Source organism: Octopus bimaculoides, chromosome 4 (genome assembly GCF_046866305.1).
Source record: "Octopus bimaculoides isolate indiv1 chromosome 4, ASM4686630v1, whole genome shotgun sequence".
NCBI lineage: Eukaryota > Metazoa > Mollusca > Cephalopoda > Octopoda > Octopodidae > Octopus > Octopus bimaculoides.
The window spans coordinates 38568297-38592071 of NC_142931.1; the positions used below are offsets into that span (position 1 = coordinate 38568297).

Below are 23775 nucleotides of genomic sequence, written 5' to 3' on the forward strand. Positions count from 1 at the left end.
AATGGTGCTTATGATAAAGAGATGTCTCCGAATAAGAACTCCAGAAAATTGTGTTGCTGAGCTGTATACATATTCTGGGGAAGACCATCTTCAATTGATATATATATATATAATGATAAACATGAACTATCATCATCATCATCATCGTTTAACGTCCGCTTTCCATGCTAGCATGGGTTGGACGATTTGACTGAGGACTGGTGAAACCGGGTGGCAACACCAGGCTCCAATCTAATTTGGCAGAGTTTCTACAGCTGGATGCCCTTCCTAACGCCAACCACTCAGAGAGTGTAGTGGGTGCTTTTACGTTTCACCCGCACGAAGGCCAGTCAGGCGGTACTGGCAACGGCCACGCTCGAAATGGTGTATTTTATGTGCCACCCGCACAAGAGCCAGTCCAGGGGCACTGGCAAAGATCCCCATTTTAATTTTCGTAAAAGTTTCCAAGTACCAATGAGGCTTTTTGGCACATCTTCAATTTTCACCATTCATGAGAGGCGCCCAGCCATCATTCATCTGAGAGTCCATCTACAGAATGTCCTCAAATTTCTATACAGCATATTTTGCCTTTTTTTTCTTCAAGTATATAAGCAACAATTTCATTCCCGAGCAACGCCGGGTGCCTCTGCTAGTATTATATATTTGTTATGTAATTTTACATGTGTGTGATGTGTGTATTTGGCACTACTGCTAGTTTATAAGTAGATTTTCTTTGTTTATCTAATCTAGTCATATTGAATAACCTAAAACCCTAAAAACAATGAGATGGCCTTTCTGTGACAACTGTACTAACTTGAAATAAAGGTTTACACTAAAAGCTTAATTTATTCCAGGTGCAATTAATGCTGAATCACTTACACAGCAAATCAGAAATCAGTTGAGTTTGAAAACAGAACTGACCCATATTTCAAATGACTGGAATAATTAGATTGAAAACTTTTGATACCAATCTACCGTAAACAGCATCTGGTTATATTTTATAAAATGTCTCACTTTCAAGTGTTTGTATTCAAATTATAACCTCCAATCATATATATATATATATATATATATATATATATATATATATATCATGAACTAACTATTACTTTCTAAGATGCAGCACAGAATTTTGTCAGTGAACAGGTCGCGGTCTCAAAGCGACGAAAATATTTTGACAAATTAAATTTAAATGTTGAAGTGAATCTAACGGATTTTGTGTGTTATTTTAAATGGCTTATAAACACCTTCCACGCTGCAATCGTTTTCGTTCCAGCACACGATCTCAGATCAGGTCACTTGCTATGCAAGTACATCTCCGTAATATATATAACAGTTCTATCAAAACTATCATAGATTCATTTTAATCTGTTCCATGAATCAGCATCCAAAAGAAAGCATCTGACTAATTAGCAAGGACTCACTCACCAACATACGCCAACATCAAGCCCACAGAAGCAATATCTCTTCACACTACTTCAAGTATAGTAACTCTACTCCTTGTAGCATACGACCTCTATCTGAACACACTTGAATGCATCCATCTCTCTTTGTTCCATTCTGTATCTCTCCTACACTAATGACCATCCCAAATCTTCTATTCATACCCATGTTTTTCTTGTAGCCATCAATGTTTTAATGATATTAGTCCTTCAAATTTTTAATCATTAATCTCATTCATCTATCTTGGGTCTGACTGTAAGAGGCTATGAAATAGTAAAATTTAAAAAATGAAAGATGAATTCAACTATAAAACATTCTTGTGGAACAGAATTAAATATTTCTCACCAGATTTTGTTACAGCAATTCCGCAGGGCATATTGAAGCAGTTACGACCTCGGCCCTTCTTGCCAAACCGGAGTGTTAGCTTACTACACTCGGTATCAGCTCCCTGTCTTGACTTGTAATTGTCCATATGTAGGATACGGCGTAATAGATACATGGCCACCATTAACTGTTGTTTACTTTCTCTGTAGCAAGTGATGAAGTGTTGGTAATAGAAAATTTACTGAAAATGGGCTGCAGGACAGTGGACATAAGAAGAGGTAGACTTCCTGGATTCATGACAGCCACTTGATCGACATTGCTGCAAAATAGAATCACGAAACAGATTACCTTTTATATATTTCTGAGGTTACTATTATTTTTTCTTTTTAATCACAAAAAAGGGTTAAGTTTTGTTGTTATTTATATTTTTGTTCCAACTGTCTTTGCTATTCATTTCATATCTCTGAAGAGAATGATTTGTTGTTTAGCTCTTGATTGACCTTATCTAAGTTCAAACACATTTCAGTTATGTCAAGGGTAACATTATCTAATGTACCGCTTTGTTTTCTTTTGTGTTTTTAAGGTAGTTTGACAGCTATTTGTAGGTCAAGCAATCACAAAGACACTCTTTCATTTGCTTATGAAATGTGTCAGCCATCATTTTAGAAAATACTTCCAATGGTTGGATCATGTATTGAAGTTTCTTGCAACAGACACAAATGAGATCCTTAATTTGATACTAGCAGGCTTGTGTCCAATTAAGAGAAAGAGTGATTATACAAATAAGAAGTCCAATGTAGGTCATATATCAGCATGTGTATATATAAAAAATTTCTTTTCAGAATGAGATAAAAAAAACCATGGCTGTGAAGATTTTAGAACATCTATAAATAGGTCTTACAGCTGTTTCCAGGATATTTATTATATCTCTTCATCGGAGATGGTGTGAGAAAATGGTTAAGCAATAGTTAATTTAGATAAGATACAAAATAGAGAGTGAAGTGGAGGAATGAAAATAGATGTGAGATATGCAGGAATATTGCATTTGTAGATCCATTATTTAGACAGAATGGTATACATCTAAGATTCCAATACCTTGTGAGTAAAATCCAATAGTATTTAAAATTGGTCAAATTTTACAAACTTTTGATGAGATACTTGCAAATCCAGTATCAAAAATAATTTCATCTGTGTACCCATAACTTTTGGTACAATAGGACATATACCAAGCTACTTGGATCAAAGTATGGATGAACTTGGATTCTTGGAGAAAGAATACAACTCCATAATTCACACACAACTAAAAAAGTGATGATGATCTCCGGGACTATAAAAATCTGTGAGACCTTTTTAAAATTTAAAGATTGAACATTTGTGCAAAGGATGATGAGAACAAAACCTTTTTCTTTACAACTTTGCTACCAAGATATCCAAGTGGAATGAAACTATGGAAATGAAAAATCAAAGACGAAATGAGTAGAAGTGCTAAAATGTCATCTCAGGATGTTGAACCACACAAAACAGATAAGAGAATGCAACAATTGGAGAGGTACCATGTTTGAAACGACCTCTCTAATTCATGCAAGTAAGGTAAAGCAGACATAAAACTAACGATGAAGATAATGAAGATGATGATGGTGGTGGTGACACACATACATACATAGAAAGAAAGAAAGAAAGAAAAAAAAGGAATTCTCAACTATAGCATGATCTATAGATCTTTTTTTTATGATCTAAAAGAGTTAGATCATATCTCTGTGTTTATGATCTAAATGCAAAGATTATGACATCTGTTTGAACATGACTTTCATTTTTCTCTGAATGGTATTCATTGTTCCCATTGTTCTTCAGATTGTTTCTATAAGATTCTGGCATGTTGAGCAAAACATAAACCTTATGCTAACAGAAAATTGTGCCATATAAAAGAGTTCAAAGAGCAATGTAAAATACAAAACAATTTATATGAGAATAGTGGAAGTAAATTTGTGTGTTGAGCTCAGCTTGACATCTTGAGTTTTGTGATTGCAAGAATAATTTATATATTCAAAGTAATGTTCTAAATCTGGGACTTATGATTATTCTACAGAAAGACCAAATTAAAAACAATGTTTTTTTTTCTAGTTAATGTGAGTAAAGAACAATAAATGTTAGTTTCTAACACTGGTGCAATGTCACAAAAATAATCGATTCTTCAGTCCCAGTACTTGTCTAATACTGTAACAACCTGAGGAGGATAGAAAGCAAAACTAATCTTGACATGACTAGAACTCGTAGTACTAAAAGCCATCAATTAGATACCATTATGTATTTTCCTTGATGCAATAGCTATTTGGCCAATAAATAGTGATAAATCATGAACATCTAATTTATCATATTTCTGTTGAAATACACTACCTTTATTTTGATTAATTTAAAAATAATCAAGTATTTAGTAAAATAACTTTATTGCTATTAAGCTAGGGTTTGACACTTATATTCACATGAAATTTTGATGGACAGTTTTAATTTGGATCGCCTTGAACATGAAGTGTATATCATAAAACCAGGGGAAGTTTCGTGCAGGCTGGTATTAAAATGGTTACATTTATACAGAACTAAGAATGATACAGTACGATGACCATACCTTTCCCATTGGTATTAATCCTGTAAATAAAATGGTTACAACAAGGAATTGAACCAAGTTGTATTGCATTACTTGGCTTACCAAGAACTTATTTCTACTTTACTGTACTTTCTGAAATATGATTGCTAACTCAGATACAAGGATATGAATCACAGAAAAATATAACAAGATATCTCATGTGTTGCTCATCTGATTCTGCTAGTTTCTCTCTACCTTCTTGCACTTACTAAAATATGTAAAAAATATTCAAGGCAAAAAAAAAAAAATGATTTAGTCATATGATCTTTAATATTTAATACAACATGCAGCACAGCAATTAGCTTTAAGTATGTTTAAATTAAGAAAAAAAAAGGGGGGGGGCATGAATGGAACACTCCGAATGATGGAAATAATCAGGAAAATGGAAAACTTGGAGCTTATTCAAATGCTTCATACATTGAAGGTTAAGTGTACTGAGGGAATTCATAATCAGTTGGTGCTATGTGCTTCTTGAATTTTTATAATATTTTTCTTTGTTAAAAAAAAAAGAGACAATTTTCCTAAAGGTAAATTGAAGAAATATTAATAGCAAAATTTAATCTACATATATTTTGTCAGCGGCATATTTAAATAAATCAGAATTACTCTTTAGTTTATTTAAAAAAACTTTTTGTTCTATTTTCATAAAAACTTGTGCAAGTTTTAAATATGTTTTGTTGAGAAAATGTTAATAAAGATTGGCATAGAATTAAAGTAGCATTTATGTGCATTATGGAATTTATATCACATATGAAGAATGGTATTTATTTTGTGGGAAAAGCCTAGGAGAAGGCACTGTGAAACCAAACCTGTAGTTGATGTAGCTACCAATCATTTTGCAACCCTCATCAAAGGATTCCAATCACAGATAGAATTAGATGTGTATTGTAGAAGCATATATCACTTTAATTGATGTACAATTGTTTCATTTTGTTTGGTTCATCTTTTCTCTCTATCAAAGTCCTTTGACACTGTTGGAGTAGCAACATGAGTAGACTTAACCATTTGGAGACGTACAGTTATGAATCTATACACAAGGTGACAGGAAACTTAACCTAATGTAATTGTCATGTTTCCATGTGCAGAAATAGCTTTGGTTGAGTTTCCTGTATCTATTTAGAAGAGCACTATTCATTCAGTCATTTTGTGTGTAGGAAGGCACTAGAAAAAGTGCACGAAAAATTGCCTGTTCAACTGTGCAGGTTAGTTTAGAGCAACTAATGATGGTTCATTAAAAACATCTGCTGATAGTAGGTAAAAACCCTCCAAGATCATGCAGAATGTCCTGAATGTGGGACTGTGTGTTGTTTAAGAACTGCAATGTCTCAACATAGATATAATAGCACTTTCAGAAACCCAGCTTTCTGGTGAAGTTCATTTGACAGAAGATTTATTTGGGTTCAAAATATTCTGGGTTTTCTGGGATGGAAAATAAAAGGGTATTAGAAGATTTGCTGTGGAAACCAGTTTGTTAGAAGGTTTAGTGACCAAATAGCATAACTGATCGAATAATGAAAATACCTCTCACATGTGATCATTATGTCTTCATTCATTCTGTGTATGCACAAACTCTTCAAGGCAAACGAAGACACAATTTTATCTTTCTATGAGTTACTCCAGAATACCAATTTTGCTAGACGTACACATGAAAATCATCTTATTGTTCTGAGAGAGTTTAATGCTCATGTTGGCAGGAAATTTCCCATTTGGAGTTCACATGGCTGCCATAGCACTGGTCATAAGAACAGTAATAGATTGCATTTCAACTTTGTTCTGAAAATTAATTTAAACATTTGTAATACTTTTCCGTCATCATCATTTAACATCCAGGCACAAATTAAGACATGAACTCATCTGTAATCAAGGCAAGGTTACAGTATTGATTTTATTCTCACTGATATGCAAGATATCTGTAATCTACATGCTTTATGTAGTAAAGACTGTAACAGTGATGATAAACTAGTATTAGTTTAGTTCAAATTTCAGATTTGTAAGAAAATTCATATGAAGAGTGCAAAGGCATGAAAGTGAACTGATGCTGATAAATTAACTCAATTAGATACTTTGGTATTTACTCAAAATAAGTTAAATGATATATGTTTTGATGGAAGAATTTCACAGATGAGGTATATGATTTGGGTATCACCATCTTGGGAATCAATAGACACACAGAGGTTGGTCTGACAATAACAATGAAATATGTCACCTCTGGAAGGAAAAAAACAATCAATTCACAAGGTTTTATTTTATCCCAGTGCAAAGATTATAAAGTCCTTATAACTCCTATAAGTCACAGTCACAGAAAGAAGAGCTGCAGTGAAATTTAATAAGATCAAAAATACTTGGTGGTCAGAAATATCATTGGATGTTGAATATGTATTGAACAGAAAGGATTCAAAGGCTTTATATGGTCTCTTTAGACAAGTATTTGGACTTCTATCATCTATTGTAGTCTCTTTACAATTAAAAGATGGACAAACACTCTTTAAAGACAATAAAATGATAAAAAGAACACTTTTCAAATCTGCTCTTCAACTCTCCCAAGGTAAACGTGGAAATAATTAATGGTTTGGCACAAAAGGATATGTTAATGCACATAGATAACATATCTCAGTATGGGGAGAAGCTATTAGCAATAAGTCAGTTAAATTCAATAAGACCCCTAGCCTAGATAGCAGGAGGCAACACTGTGGAATCTGCAATATATATGATAGTTGCTTGTTGGGAAGGAATCCTACAGGACTGGATTGATGGTGTATTGGTGCTCAGCCATAACAGTAAAAGACCTAAACATTTATGTGACAATTTCCATGGCATCATTCTATTGGAATCTGTGGATAAAGTCCTCTTGAGAGTAATGTTAACTCATCTGATGCGTGATATATTTGTCCTAAAATTTTACCCAAAACTCAATCTGGCTTCCAAATAGGCAGAGGGACAATGAACATGATTTTCTTGGCTAAGCAACTTCAGGAGAGTGTGTTGCACATTAGGTACCACTCTATCTGTATTTGTTGACCTTACTAAAACCTTTGACATAGTCAACAGAAAAGCTTTGTGGGTGATCTTTCACAAACTCGGCTGTTCACATCAAAATTTGCATGCGTGGTTAAAGAATTGCACCAGAAATGAAAACCAGGGTTGGATTTTATGCAGAGCTTTCCGAAGAGATTGCTTTAGACAATGGATTATCATAAGGTGACACTGTTTTCACAACATTTTACTGCACAGCCATCTTATAACTTTCAAAATTGCAATGAAGGTATTGAAATTAGATTTCATACTCTGGGAAAGATTTTCAATTTATGATGTTTTAAAAGTAAATTCAAGAGTTTTCTGGCTCTACTTAGAAAACTGTGTGTGTGTGTGGTGGGGTGACCCTCACTACTGGTAAATGATTTTATTCTAGATGTTTAAGATAATGACTCAGCAATACCCATGCTGAAATCTAAAGTCAATAACAGCTTGCACAGCACTGCTAAGACTCTCACCTACAAAGCCAAGTAGTCTATAAACAAGCAAGAGCAAAATCTCAAGCTTTGCAATGAGGTGAGTGTTATTTTCGAATTTCCTTCTATAGGGATGTCTAAACAAAGACTAGGGTCTCTTACTCCCAGTTGTTGGATGGCTGTTGACTTTAATGAACTCATTTATCCTTTGATAAGTTTTATTTTTCATCTTGAAGAGTGTTCAATGAAAACTGCCTTCCTTACTAAACAGGCTTAGTAGGGTGGCTGGTTTAGTCACCAATGGCTCAACTGTGCAAGAGGTTGTACAGGGTTACATGTTACCAGTAGTACTAAAAGTGACCTGACAATATACATATATCATCTCTCTCTCTCTTATACACACACACACATATTTCTGCATGATCTCCACAAAAGTAGTGGCAGCGGCAACAGAAACACCATCACCACCACCAACAACAACAACAACCATCGCTGCTGCCACCACCAATAATGACTGTACTTGATAACATGACAGTAAAAACAAAGAATACCATGTCTGAGAGAATCAATCAATTGATCTATTTCATATGAAATACAATACTTGCCAAGAAAGTGCAAGAAAATAACAACTAAAGAATATCTGATTCTCTTGATTTTTACAAATAGGAAATAATCAACACAACAACTTATGGGTCAAAGAACTTATATTGCTCTCTTTACAAAGTTCACATGCAGTAGTAAAGGTTAAAAGAGAACCATCGTACTAATATATGTAGATTCACACAAATGGATGTGTGTTGTGTGTGTGTGTGTGTGTGTATATATGAAGTGAGCTTCTTAATCACACAGCCATGGCTGTCCCTATATCTGTCTGTCTGTTTGCCTGCCTACCTGTCTGTCTATATATGGGTGTGTGTGTCTATGTATATATATATATATATATATATATATATATATATATATATATATATATATATGGGAGAATGTACGAAAAAACAACAGACGAGGATAGGTGGTGTAAACAACAAAAGGATGTATTAGTTTGACGCTCGGGAATACAGAAAGTCTTTAACTTTTCGAGCTACGCTCTTCAACAGAAAAAATACAGAGAAAACAAGGAGAAAAACACGGAGAAAAAAAATTGAATGGTGTTTGGTCAACGATCTATCATGGCTTCTATATATATATATATATATATACATATATATATTCCAGGGTGAAAAACTAGAGGTAGTCGATAGCTTCCGCTATCTGGGCGACCAAGTTAGTAGTGGGGGTGGGTGCGCTGAAAGTGTAGCTGCTAGAATAAGAATAGCCTGGGCAAAGTTTAGAGAGCTCTTACCCCTGCTGGCGACAAAGGGACTCTCACTCAGAATAAAAGGCAGACTGTATGACGCATGCGTACGAACAACCATGCTACATGGCAGTGAAACATGGGCTGTAACTGCTGAGGACATACGTAAGCTCGCAAGGAATGAAGCCAGTATGCTCCGTTGGATGTGTAATGTCAATGTGAATACCCGTCAGAGTGTAAGTATCTTGAGAGAAAAGCTGAACATTAGAAGCATCAGTTGTGGCGTGCAAGAGAGACGATTGCGCTGGTATGGACATGTGGTGAGAATGGAGGAGGATAGCTGCGTGAAAAAGTGCCACACCCTAACAGTTGAGGGAACCCGTGGAAGAGGTAGGCCCAGGAAGACCTGGGCTGAGGTGGTGAGGCAAGACCTTCGTACATTGGGCCTCACCGAGGCGATGACTACGGACCGAGACCTTTGGAAATGGGCTGTGCGTGAGAAGACCCGGCAAGCCAAGTAAGATCGTTGCCAGTGCCCCTGGACTGGTTCTTGTGCGGGTGGCACATGAGATGCACCATTTTGAGCGTGGCCGTTGCCAGTACCGCCTGACTGGCTCCTGTAGGATTTTCGAGCGAGATCGTTGCCAGTGCCCCTGGACTGGCTTGTGCGGGTGGCACATAAAAGACACCATTTCGAGCGTGGCCGTTTTCGTGCGGGTGACACGTAAAAGCACCCACTACACTCTGAGTGGTTGGCGTTAGGAAGGGCATCCAGCTGTAGAAACTCTGCCAAATCAGACTGGAGCCTGGTGTTGCCATCCGGTTTCACCAGTCCTCAGTCAAATCGTCCAACCCATGCTAGCATGGAAAGCGGACGTTAAACGATGATGATGATGATATATATATAACTGGACAAGTTTTTACACAAAATTGGAAAAACAAACAACACCATTTGTATGATGGTAGCACTTGTTTACCACATCACATGGTATCAAGACAAAGACACATACATGGTGAAAATCTACTCATGACCAATTAACACCACTTTCTTAACTCAGTAAGTCCATGCAAACGTTCTGAGAGTCCAAAAAGTTCTTGAGCATGAATTTGCTTTCAATGAATAAAGTTTTGCACAGCACTAACCCACTTTTCAACATAATCAATTATAAAATCAGTGGCACAACAGAAGATGAGACGACCAGAAACCAACTGCACATCAGGGTTTTTTTGTACAAGTTTACTTCTCTTAGAAGAAAGTTCTAACAAGAATTGGGGGTCCTTCACTCCCAGTGGTTTGCATGTTAATTAGCCTATTGCTGGGACCTTGACAGATGCTACTACTCTGGATCAGAGTAGACCAGGTAACAATAATGGCTATGATGTGGTTCCACACTCCTCGGAATTCTGGAAATCAGAACCAGAGTCCAAATACTAGATGCAGTTTAAAGTCATACCCAGGACTTTGTCATAATAGATTGAATTTGGAGGATGTGTGTCAGTTTCTTTTGCATCTTCTTAGAGAATCCTAGCATTTCTAAGTTTTTGTGCAAATCCATAGTTACATAGCTCACTGATGATGGTAAAAAATACAAATGAAAACCCAGAGCCAGGGTACAAGAGCTATATGTTCCACATTAGTTCACCATAAATGTTCTCTTTGTTAAACGATGTATGTTTGTATGTGTGCATGTGTATATATATATATATATATATATATATATATATATGTATTATGGCTTAGCCAGCAGGATGGCATTCATGCTTTTATGCAAGACCTTTGAGACTGGTGGAATGGGGAATGGAAGTGTATGTGTGTGTGTCACGCCCATTAATATATATGAGTGTCTGTACTTGTGTTGAATAAAATAAAGTAATATATACACTAAAATATAAAATTATCTGGCAAAGTAATTGATTGATATCTGTTCTGTAATTAATATATATATGTATTACTCATGATTCCTCATTTTGGCACAAAGCCACGATGCAAAGCATGACAGTGCAGTCAGTTTAAATGATTCCTGCCCCCACTCTTGCTCACTACTCAATTGCTGATTATTGCATATCATTGATGGAATCATGAAAGGCAAAACTGACTTCATTGGTATATGAATGTACATTGTAAAGGGATTTGATCCATTGTTACTTTGTCTTGCCTTTTTCATTTGGTCTATAAAAACATAATACAATAAAAATACACAAAACCAAAAACAAGAAAATCTACACTTTGTTAAAGTACTTTTGAAGGGAACACCCTAGCAGAGCCATACCCTACTGGTTAAAACCAGAAGAAAAGTAATAAATATATGTATATATGGGCCAGTGTTTTTTTTTTCCAAACTTGGATGTATGGATGGATAGATAGATGGATGGATGGATGGGTGGGTGGTTTAGGTAGGTGTAATTGCTTATCAGTGGTTTGTTCTAATTTTTTGAGGGAGCAGATAGCAGGTATTCATGCATTCAAGCTTTCAATAAATATTTGTATTCCTTGCATTCCAACTGTAGTTGCTAGAAGATTTTTCTAGATGCAGAAGATTATTTTAGAAAATTATTTACATTCATTATGCGCTCGCTCGCTCTCTCTCTCTCTCTCTTTCGCTTTCATTCTTGAGTCTGTGGTTGATGGTACTTAAATTATTATTATTATTATTATTTTTTTTTTTTTGAATGGGTGATAGGAATAGTAGGGTGGAAGTTACAATGGTTAATGTTCATTTAAACAATTGCAGAATAATTAGAAGAGTGGGGCATAAGGAGAATTTAGCTATTTCGCACATGGTCTAGTAGGGATGAGGCAAAATAGGAGGTTGTGAAGAGGAAAGGAAAGTGCTTTCGGTTAGCTTAGTTAGAGGTGATGTACAATCAGCAAGTTCAGAGTAGAAGAGAGTTTTCTAACAACTGCAGAAGATTATGTCCTTAATCTTACTACTACTGTGCTGTTACGATTATTTCCTCATAATCATCATCATCATCATCGTTTAACGTCCACTTTCCATGCTAGCATGGGTTGGACAATTTGATTGAGGACTGGTGAACCAGATGGCTACACCAGACTCCAATCTGATTTGGCAGAGTTTCTACAGCTGGATGCCCTTCCTAACGCCAACCACTCCGAGAGTGTAGTGGGTGCTTTTACGTGCTACCGGCACGAAGGCCAGTCAGGCGGTACTGGCAACGGCCACGCTCAAAATGGTGTATTTTACGTGCAAACTTTTTTATTATTTTTTTCTGAAAATATGGGGTTTAATTTGATAGCTTTACAATGAGTTTATTTCCAAGGGAACTGGGTCAAGTGCATCTGGTTTGCAGGCAATGCAAAAACTGCTATCTGTGTGGGCACTATGGACAGGTTCATGTTAACAAGGAAAAACAAACTTTAAAACCACACACACACACACACACACGAGAAAGAGACAGAGGATGATCGAGTTGACAGAGCTATGGAGAATCAGTCTAGCTGTTGCATGTTCATGGACAAGAAACCAAACAAACAATTCACATTATATACATTTTCAGTATTTAAAACCAAGTCAGCCCTGACTGAGCAGATTAATGATAAAAAAAATCATTCCAGCTTTGGTTTTCAGAGAGTGGGCTGGTGTACTTTGAGAGAGATATAGCTGCTATTTCTAGTAGATTGAGCAACCATACGAAAGTTCCTTTGTTAGTTTATTTTCAATAATAGTTATATGGTAACCATCGAAAATAATTTGTGTATAAGGTGAATTGACGTGCATACACATATATACACACACATACATATGTACATACAAGCACACACATGTGGTAACTCAAACTCTGGTGATCCGTTGAACCTATGCCAGTATAGAAAGTAGATGTAAAATGGATATATGTACATACAGTGAATTGACAGAATAGTTAGTATGTCAGATAAAATGCCTTGTGGAATTTGTCTCACTTTTCTGGGCTGTCATTCTTTCCATGTTGGTAAATAAAATCCTAATTGAATACCTGGGCCTGATTCTTAACCTTCCTAGATTGTACTTGTAATTTAAAATTTCAGCTTCATCACATTGTATCACACTGATTCAGTATGAGAAATGCATTAACAATACATTTATCTCTGGAATACTTATCATCTTCATCATTTAATGTCCATTTACCATGCTGGTATGGACTGAATGGTTTGACAGAAGCTGGCAAGTTGGAGGGCTACACCAGGCTCCAGTTGTCTGCTTTGGTATGGTTTCTATGATTGGATGCTCTTCCTAATGCCAACTACTTTACAAAGTGTACTGAATGCTTTTTTTTATGTGGCCCCAGCACATGGCACTAGCACAGGTGTTTACGTTAATTTGCTGCTGTACATGTCATGATATATAACTTGGTTTGGGGATGCTCTTATTATCACTAACCATTTTATAGCACTTTACAGCAACATTCTGAGAGTATTATTTCATGCTATCAGGATTAGAGAGGGTAATACCTAACTAAAAAATCCTCTCTACATTGTGTCTCTGACTGCTCCTTGTTTTGGCATGGCTTTTTACAGCTAGATACTTTGTACTTTAAAAAACAACACAAACCACTTTACAACCATGGACTGGGTGCATTTTACCATGCCCCCAGCACTAGAGAAATTGACTCGGACAAGATTTCAGAATCCTTTCTATACTACATAGCTCTCTTGCTTCATTGCTTTTTGATATGCAGTTTCCAGCTGGTTGCCCTTCATAACGCAAACCACTTACACCATTTTATCATATCATTAGCAATAGAGAGGTTGTTTCCGACGACAAAAGAAATTCCACTACCCTACATTATCTTAATTCCTTCCTTCCTTTTTATAAGAAACTTCCCTCCTCCCCAACAGGACCCCCACCAAAAAAAAACAAAAAAACCCAAGGTCAATAGACAAGCAAACAGACTAGGACTGATGAAGTAAACATTTATTGTTAAAAAAACAGGAAGATGCATGTCAGAGAGTATAGTATTAGCAGACTGAGAAAATAGAAAAATATAATAATGAAAATGATATCATAATAGAAAACAGTACAAAAGATAGAGAGAAGAGATTAATATAGAATATGATGGAGATAGAACCTACAAGTGACTTCTCTATAAAAATAGTTCAGTATAAAAACATCTTCACATAAGGAATCAGATTTGAAATCTTTGATTGATTAATTTCCTTTTATAAACATTGATCTTTTCTTGAAATGATTTATCTTCTAATTCATCAAAAAAAAAAAAATATATATATATGTTTTTATCCATTACTTGTTTTAGTCATTGGACTGGTCATGCCAGGGCACCACTTTGATATATATGTGTGTGTGTGTGTGTGTAAAAACATATATATAGATACATATACATATATATCTGCACATACACATATATAAATATAACTATATATATATATATATATATATATATATATAAGGGAAGCTAGGCGACAGGTTTATTTAGCCAGAGGGGAAGCAGATAAGAAAAGATTTGCCAATGTTCTGCGCCATGAGGACCAAAGACTTGAGGTATTTCGTGTTGCAAGACAGTGTAGGAGAGAGAATAGTGATGTTGTAGGAGAGAAATGTGTTCGCATGGATGATGGTACGCTTGCACTAAATGAGGCTGCAAAGAAAGAGGTCTGGAGATGCCACTACGATAGATTGCTTAATAAAGAGAATGAATGGGAGAAAGAGAGCCTGCCGTATGTCGACCCAACAGAGGGACCAGCTATCCGAGTTGACAGTACCAGGGTAGATAAAGCAATTAAGAGTATGAAGACAGGGAAAGCCCCCGGCCCATCAGGAATCACTGCAGAGATGCTCAAAATATCTGGCAATGTTGGCTACAGCCTAGTCACCCGTATTACGAACCAGGTGATACACGAAGGAGTCATACACAATGACTGGTGTAGCAGCACCATAGTAAACTGCTACAAAGGTAAAGGTGACGCTTTAGACACTAATAATTACAGAGGCATCAAGCTGTTAGATCAGGTTATGAAAGTTACGGAGAGGGTCATAGCCCAACTAATTAGGGAGCAAATCAATTTAGATGAGATGCAGTTTGGGTTCGTGCCAGGTAAAAGCACCACTGATGCCATATTTCTAGTGAGACAGCTGCAGGAGAAATATCTAGCCAAGGATAAACCTCTGTACCTGGCCTTCGTTGACATGGAGAAAGCCTTTGACAGGGTCCCCCGATCCCTTATCTGGTGGTCAATGAGGAAACTTGGGATAGAAGAATGGTTAGTGAGAGCTGTGCGAGCCATGTACAGAGATGCTGTCAGTAAGGTGAAGGTTGGAAATGAGTACAGTAATGAATTCCGGGTAGAGGTAGGGGTCCACCAAGGTTCCGTCCTCAGCCCCCTCCTATTTATCATAGTCCTCCAGGCGATCACAGAGGAATTCAAGACAGGTTGCCCCTGGGAGCTCCTCTATGCTGATGACCTTGCACTAATTGCGCAGTCACTATCAGAACTAGAGGAGAAGTTTAAGGTGTGGAAGCAAGGACTAGAATCGAAGGGCCTTAGAGTCAACCTAGCAAACACCAAAATCCTAATAAGTAGGAAGGTAGATAAAACACAAACCCCTTCAGGTAGATGGCCCTGCTTAGTATGCAGTAAAGGAGTAGGTAGTAACTCTATAAGATGTACCCGGTGCAAGCTATGGACACATAAGAGGTGCAGCAATATCAAAGGCAGATTAACTACAAAGTTAGTCTTTGTATGTAGCAGATGTTCAGGTGCAATAAACACTGTAAACAAACAGGAAACAACTTCTATCTCATTCCAGGGAGAAAAACTAGAGGTAGTTGATAGCTTCCGCTATCTGGGTGACCAAGTTAGTAGTGGGGGTGGGTGCGCTGAAAGTGTAATTGCTAGAATAAGAATAGCCTGGGCCAAGTTTAGAGAGCTCTTACCTCTGCTGGCGACAAAGGGACTCTCACTCAGGGTAAAAGGCAGACTGTATGACGCATGTGTACGAACAGCCATGCTACATGGCAGTGAAACATGGGCTGTGACTGCTGAGGACATGCGTAAGCTCGCAAGGAATGAAGCCAGTATGCTCCGCTGGATGTGTAATGTAAATGTGCATACCCGTCAGAGTGTAAGTATCTTGAGAGAAAAGCTGAACATAAGAAGCGTCAGTAGTGGTGTGCAAAAGAGACGATTGCGCTGGTTTGGACATGTGGTTAGAATGAATGAGGATAGCTGCGTGAAAAAGTGCCACTCCCTAACAGTTGAGGGAACCCGTGGAAGAGGTAGGCCCAGGAAGACCTGGGCTGAGGTGGTGAGGCAAGACCTTCGAACATTGGGCCTCACCGAGGCGATGACTACTGACCGAGACCTTTGGAAACGTGCTGTGCGTGAGAAGACCCGGCAAGCCAAGTGAGATCGTTGCCAGTGCCCCTGGACTGGCTCTTGTGCGGGTGGCACATAAAAGACACCATTTCGAGCGTGGCCGTTTTCGTGCGGGTGACACGTAAAAACACCCACTACACTCTCTGAGTGGTTGGCGTTAGGAAGGGCTCCCAGCTGTAGAAACTCTGCCAAATTAGATTGGAGCCTGGTGTAGCCATCTGGTTGCACCAGTCCTCAGTCAAATCGTCCAACCCATGCTAGCATGGAAAGCGGACGTTAAACGATGATGATATATATATATATATATATATATATAGTTAATAAAAAAAAACATCATCATTTTACATCCACTTTCTATGCTGGCATAGGTTCATCAGGTCACCAGAGTTTGAATCACCACATATTCAGGGGTGCTGGTCATCTAGATAGGTTGGAGGATGCATGTCACCTGTAAGTTTCATTTTTGGCTTGATTTCTATGTCTGGATACCCTTCTTAATACCAGCCACTTGACAGAGTGCACCAGTTTTTTTTTTTGTTTTTTTTTGTGTGTGTCTGTGGTATCATTACTAGGGAAGTATCATGTCAACAACAAGTTTAAAGGCTCCTCTCAACCTTGCAATTCAACAGAATGTACTGGGTACATTTTTTGTGGCACCAACACTATGGAGGTAACAATGTCCATGACACAACTAATGAATCTGCTTACACATCAACCTCTATACAAAATAAGATAGAGGCACGTATGATTGTGATAAGCCATAAGGATGAATGACAAGAGTACTCAGTTTTCTGAAAACAAATATGTACAATCAGTATAGAGTGGGCTAAAGGACAGAGCAATAACAGAGACAATGTAATGCAGGAGATATAGTGAGGACAGGAGAGGTAGGATGTGGGTGAAAAGGAGTACGAGTATAATAGCAGATAGAGTGAACAGGGAGATGATTGGCAGTACAGGAGAGGAGGACGAGAAGTGTCAAGATGCAAGAGAGGCATCAATAGTAGACTAAGAGGTAAATATACCTACTCACTCACACATACACATAATATGTAAATATATGCATACATCCGCTTAGAGATATTTAATCACTGACGGTCCAGTTCACTACTGTGTAACTAAGTTAATATAAGTTCATTATACATCTAACTACTGTATAGTTTCTAGCAAGTATTTGAGTGTCCCAACTTGTTATATCCTGCCACCATCACCCTGACAGAGCACTCTCTCACTCTATATTTTTACTGTTTCTGTGACAGTTATTTCTCTCAAGTGACTGTTTCACTCTTCTGTCAATTCTTTGTTGATTTATATACCAACCACTCATTATGTCAACAACTATATATTATGTGGCTAAGTAATGACATTTCCTTCAGTAGCAACTGATAAAAGGAATAGTCAACAAAATATCTAGATGTCTCTGAGGTAATTTTTAGTAAATTTTTCATATTTTCTTGCTATGATATAGTTGAGATCCACTGTCCCTGTTTATTTGAGTGGCATAGACTTAAATCATTGCACTGACTTTGCTTCCTAGCAACACAGTTTGGAGTTCAGTTCCACTGCATGACACCTTGGGCAAGAATCTTCCAAGATGTATGTATGTTCTCTTTCTTTTTAACTTAGAGTAAACTGTGACCGGCCACCTACTTGGCAGCAAGGTTGTGAAGGAAAATATCTTGTTTTATCCATCATCCATTAAATCTTAAGATCTTGCAGATTTTTTTTTCCAGATATTGAGAATATTTGTAGCATATGAATTAAGGATTTGCATTTTCTTCTCAAGATCCCAAGTTCAGTGGTGTGTGTGTGTGTGCAGTGCATGTGTCCCCTTTGTCTTAACATTATGTAATAGTTGTAAATAAATGTCACAGTCATACAAGCAGTGTTATTAATTTCCAGTACCCTGCAAAAACATATCTGGTCATGGGTACATCTTGCTTGGAAACAGGTGAGTGTTGGTGACAGGAAGGGCATCTGATTGTAGAAAATCAACCTCAAAATCTTCTACCCATGCCCTACATGAAAAAGTGGACTTTGAAATGATGATGATACTATGTATATGTATTTCATATTAGTACCTACTGCTTTCGTAGGTACTAAGGTACTAAGCTTTCGTAGGTACTAAGCTTTTGGATTGATTTCATATTATTAGAGATTATGTTTTCAAAGACTGAACGCTTACAAAACTTAGTGCATGTGTGTACATCTTTTGAAAATTTCATGTATTATGTATAGTGCAGTATTACTATACAGAAGGCTAGCTTTGCTTTGTCCATGGTACTACTAAATTAGCTATTTCCAGATTTTACACTGAAATGAACCAGAGAGAAGTTAAATTCTCACAGCAGTCAACACGTAGCTTATCTATCATCAAAAACTCAAGATGGACCCATTTTCATGGTAGCACATGAAAACCAGGTGTTTTTCACCCTAAACTAAGAAATAGGGAAGCCTGGATGTGAGCCCATGAAGGAATCATAAAGAGTTCTGAAATGGATATCCTTGAGTATTTTGTCTGCAAATGATTTTTTTTTCTCTCAATGCAAAATTTAGTGAAGAATATCAGGGAAGTTTAAAATTGGAAAGAGTAGATTAGAGCTAGCAAGGCTACAAGCCAACATAACCAAAAATCAATGAATATTAAATAGTAAGGTATATATCAAATGTCTAGTTGTTGTTTAGCCTAGGTCAGCTTTGATCAAGCAAACCTCTGAGCAAAAACATCCTAGCCATGATCACTCCATCTTTTATTCAAAACAATGCATCTAGAACCATACTATCCAAGGAATTATTCTCTTTTTAAGATGGCAGGGTATGATTCAAGGAAAATTTGGATCCTATTTCTATTTCTAAGAACTTTTTCAAGAGACATAGAGGATTTTTTGTTGGCTTATAAAAAGTCTGTTAAGTAATCCTGTTTAATATGTAAAAGTGAATAGGTAAGAACTTGAGTTTGCAGTGAATGAAAACCATGTGTACAGAATTGGTGCCATGAAATTTCTAATGTACTGGGAGAAAATATGACATTTCCAAGCCTATTAAAGTCAGTTAAACATACTGTGTCTGCTTTATGCATTTTCATTAGTTCAGTTTTTAGTTGCTTTCAGATGTCTAAGACTGGGGTTGAATTCAGAACTTTTCTTAACATAAGATTTCTAATGTTCTTACAAAATAGTTTTGAGAATTACAACTTGGATGGTTTGAAACACAATTTCAAAAGAAAGTAAAAAACCCCAGAAAATGTTAAGGCTGGTAGTGTAGAACAGCAATATCTGTAACTTTCTTCTGTAATGGCACACTTAGAATATACTTTTGTCCATGAGCATCATTTGTATATCATATCTTACATATAAAAATATCTCTATATATCCCTTCATTTCCAACTAAACAATGACCCACAAAAATATTAAATTTGTAAAATCTTTACAAAAGATTCAAGGCCCACAGAAAACATCTCAGTCACCTATAAATAAGTTAATGATGTTTGATAAAAAATATTGAACACCTTAGTATTCAAATATGTTGCTTATTTATTCACATTGTTTTGAATTAATCATGCATTATCTCATAGCTTCAAGATTTCAATGATGTGATTATTTCTTTTCAGAAAGACATTGTAAAGTGGGTGCAAGAGACCAGATCTGGCTGGTTTGAACACAAAACAAGTAGAATATTTAGGCCAGATATGGCCAGTTTAAATGATAAAAGGTTAAGTTATCTCAATAAATCATCTTAGGAATTTATCCTTTCTATAAAAGTTGTGAGTTCTTTAACAGGATGATTTGAGGAGACTTTGGCTGCTGTTGCTAGCAGGTTGAGCTCTATGGTAACTTTATCTATAGCTTAAAAACTAGGCAGTCTAAATGACTATGTGTAAGAAGTGCTATGCTGTATAACAGAGAAAAATAGTCAATGAATATATAGGGTCTATAACAACTGGAGAACAATGAACTTGGTATGGTTTATTGGATGTTATGTTAATTTAAGAGAAAAGACAAGAGCAAATCAACTGAGAAAGTGGATAGACTTCATAGATATTCCCTAATGTGGGTAGAAAATATACCCACATTTGTGCCATGTAAAAAGCACCCAGTACACCCTGTAAAGTGGATGGCATTGGGCAGGGCATCCAGCTGTAGAAACCTTGCCAAAACAAACCTAGTGCAGCACTCTAGCTTGCCACTCCTGTCAAACTGTCCAACCCATGCCAGCATGGAAAACAGATGTTAAATGATGATTATGATGATGATGATAGACATATAATGTGAGTAGATGACATGACCTGAATGAAAAATTATCCCAGTGTTAATTGTAGAGTTATTAGATGTGATGGTATATGATTAAGTGACATGGAAAAACTAATGATTTACAGACCCATGGATTCTAAATAAACATATTTTCAACCCCAGTGCTTAACTGAACTTTATTTCATTGAACTTGAAAAGATAAAAGGCAAAATTGACCTTGGTAGGATTTGAATTCAAAACCCTGAATAGCTGGAAGAAATAATGCAAGGCATTTTTCCCAATGCTCAAAGGATCCTGCTGGTTTGTGACAAGGATTTGAACACAAAATGTAAAAAGCTGGAACAAATGATGTGAAGCATTTTTTACTGATGCTCTAATGATTCTGCCAGGTTGCCACTTTTTAATTAGCTCCAGTTTAGGCATATAGCCAACAAATTTTGAGGGATAAGGGTTAGTCAATTATATAGGGCTTAGTGTTTGACTAATACTTCATCAATCTTGACACAATGAAAGGCGAAGTTCACTTGAATAAAATTTGCACTTGGAACATAAAGAGCTGGAATAAGGCCTGAAATTTGAAAGGAGTGGGGTGGTTAATCAATTTAATTGACCCGAGTACTTAAGTGGTACTTTATTATATTGATCTAAAAGGATGAAAAGTAAAACTGCCCTCAGTAGGGTTTGAACTTAAGATGTAAACAGATATCATAAGACATTTTTCTGACATTCTAATGAATCTGCTAATTTACCACCCTTTGAATAAGGATTTTTATTAATATAGATATAAAGCCTGAAATTTTGAGGAGGTGTTTAGTCAATTAAATCAACCCCAGTACTTGAAATAATAATAATTTCAAATTTTGGCACAAGATCAGCAATTTTGGGAGAGGGGATAAGTCGATTACATTGACCCCAGTGTCCAATTGGTATTTATTTTACTGAGCATGTCAATCTCACAGCACGATACTTTGGGCCAATATTTTCTACTATAAGCCTTGCATTGACCTTTTGAGTGAACCTGGAGACTGCTGCGTGTGTATAACACAACTTTAACAGGTCATAAATGAAAGACATTCTAAAACAATGTTACATGGTACATGCCAGATTTTAACTTTTTTATTTCTCTTTTAGATGTAGTGGCAGCATTAGCATGGTAAGTTCCAGTTTGATCCAAGAAAGGAAAAGGTACACAGTGGTTGAGGCTGTTGCTACCAACCACAATGACTTGGATTTTACCAGCTTCTTGAACATAGCCAGGTTCTTCATGTTTTAAGTTAGAACAGAACTGGAAGCCTCTGGTGAGCATGTGTCATCTGTGGTTAAGAGAGGGATATATTTTCATCAGTCAAACATTATTAGGATAGCAGAATTTATCCACCAGGTCTAGAATGTCCAAGGTGATGGTCCCAACATATTCGTGAGGGCCATTGCTGAGCATCTCAAAATAGTGGAGTCAGGGCTTTCTTGACAGTTTTATAAGCCCCCAGGCAAATCAAAGCATTGGACCCTATAGTATTTATTTATTTATTTATTGACAGCAAGTTACAGCATAGATCAGAATTGGGTCTCTAGTCCCAGTGTGCCCATGTTTTAAGACAGTACTGAATGGAGACCACTACTAGATGTAGTAAACGAGAGCATCAGGCACAGTACATGTCTGAGAAGATCCAGGAGAATAAAGTCATAATGTGAATTCTTGGCTATCCTGATTTGGGCCCTCAGGGCTATGGTGTCTCAAGTATTATTGGAGAGTAGACCAGTCAGTTTCCCTAGTGTTAGGGACCTACTGAAAGTTGTCATTATGGACGTGATGGACAACATGAATGAAAATCCCTGATTCTAGCATGTAACTGCTTCCATGGTCAAATCAGATCCATTATTAGAACAAGGGACAATATTGTTGAGTGACCTGTTTCATTAGTGTATTGGATTAAATGTGTGATTAAATGTATTTTCTGAAAATATATTGTTTATCTTATTTGATATTTGTTTTTCATTTAATTGTGTTTTGATCTCAAGTCCTCAACAAACCCTGTGCATGCATATAAATAAATTGAAATTGTGATCATTTTGGTCAATAACTGATAGGGGATGAGCATGTCCTTTGTGTGTTTTCTACGGTTTTCCATGTTCTTTCGTCGTGCCATGTGACTAGTAAAACTGAATTGGAATTGCTATAATTAATAAAATCCATTGAAGAGTTTGACAAAGCGTGACTAAAACAAGTAAACAACTTCAGAAGTCTTTCAGCAGTTCTTCAATAGATTCATAAGTACTGAAAAGTTTCCACGGACAGACTTTCATGAAATCCAGTGTTTCAGCCTCCAGGGAGCTCACTGCTGCCTTGACTCCTTCCGATGTGGTTGCTCATGATGAAAGGTGTTTCAACATGACCATCTCGTCGTTTTATCTGTCTATTAAAACGTAACTTTCCAGTAGGCAGACATTGCTAGTGAACTGAAGGAAAGCAAATCTCAATAATTTCCTAATTACTTACTGTCATTTATAATGTAAACATTCATACAAAATACCAAATAAATTGATATTTATTTTATACATCATTTTACCTGGTCGCTGTATCGTGACATGTAGCTAGATAGGATTTGATTACTTTGTTTATCTGCTTGCAGTATCTCTAGCTCGAATAAATCATTTATTATTAAAATACCTTAAACATTTACTGGTTTAAAACAGTACAAAGCCTTTCAATCGCATGCGAATGTACACTGGTTTCCTTAGACGCAATTTACGTTGCTAAAATGGCTACATGATTATCTAGTTGGATTACCGCATTCTTATTGACTATATTCCAAATTTTTCCGGCTTCCAGCTTCAAATACTTTATTTATTAGTGAAGTGTTAACATAAGATATTGCTTCTTCACATATCTAAAATGGTATCTTGAAAATGATAGTAATTTGGTCCTTTCTAAATTCATGTTCGCGAACAGGTGACGCTATTCGCAAACTGGCTATGATACACATCATAAAACCGTTATCTCACTAAATAATATGTATAACATTAATACTTCTTTTCACATCATAAACATTAGATACTTTTCT

At 36.6% G+C, this 23775-nt stretch overlaps 1 protein-coding gene across 5 annotated transcripts in view; it reads right to left on the reverse strand.

Moving 5' to 3' along the window:
* LOC106878688 (uncharacterized) overlaps positions 1-23775 on the reverse strand; it is a 54548-nt gene that overhangs the window by 19270 nt on the left and 11503 nt on the right. For all 5 annotated transcript variants that reach the window (XM_014927984.3, XM_089350595.1, XM_052967000.2 and 2 more), the window contains exon 2: positions 1768-2065. In XM_014927984.3, coding sequence (XP_014783470.1) covers positions 1768-1930 — 163 coding nt within the window. In that variant the 5' untranslated portion in view covers positions 1931-2065. The remainder of the gene's footprint in view (positions 1-1767; positions 2066-23775) is intronic.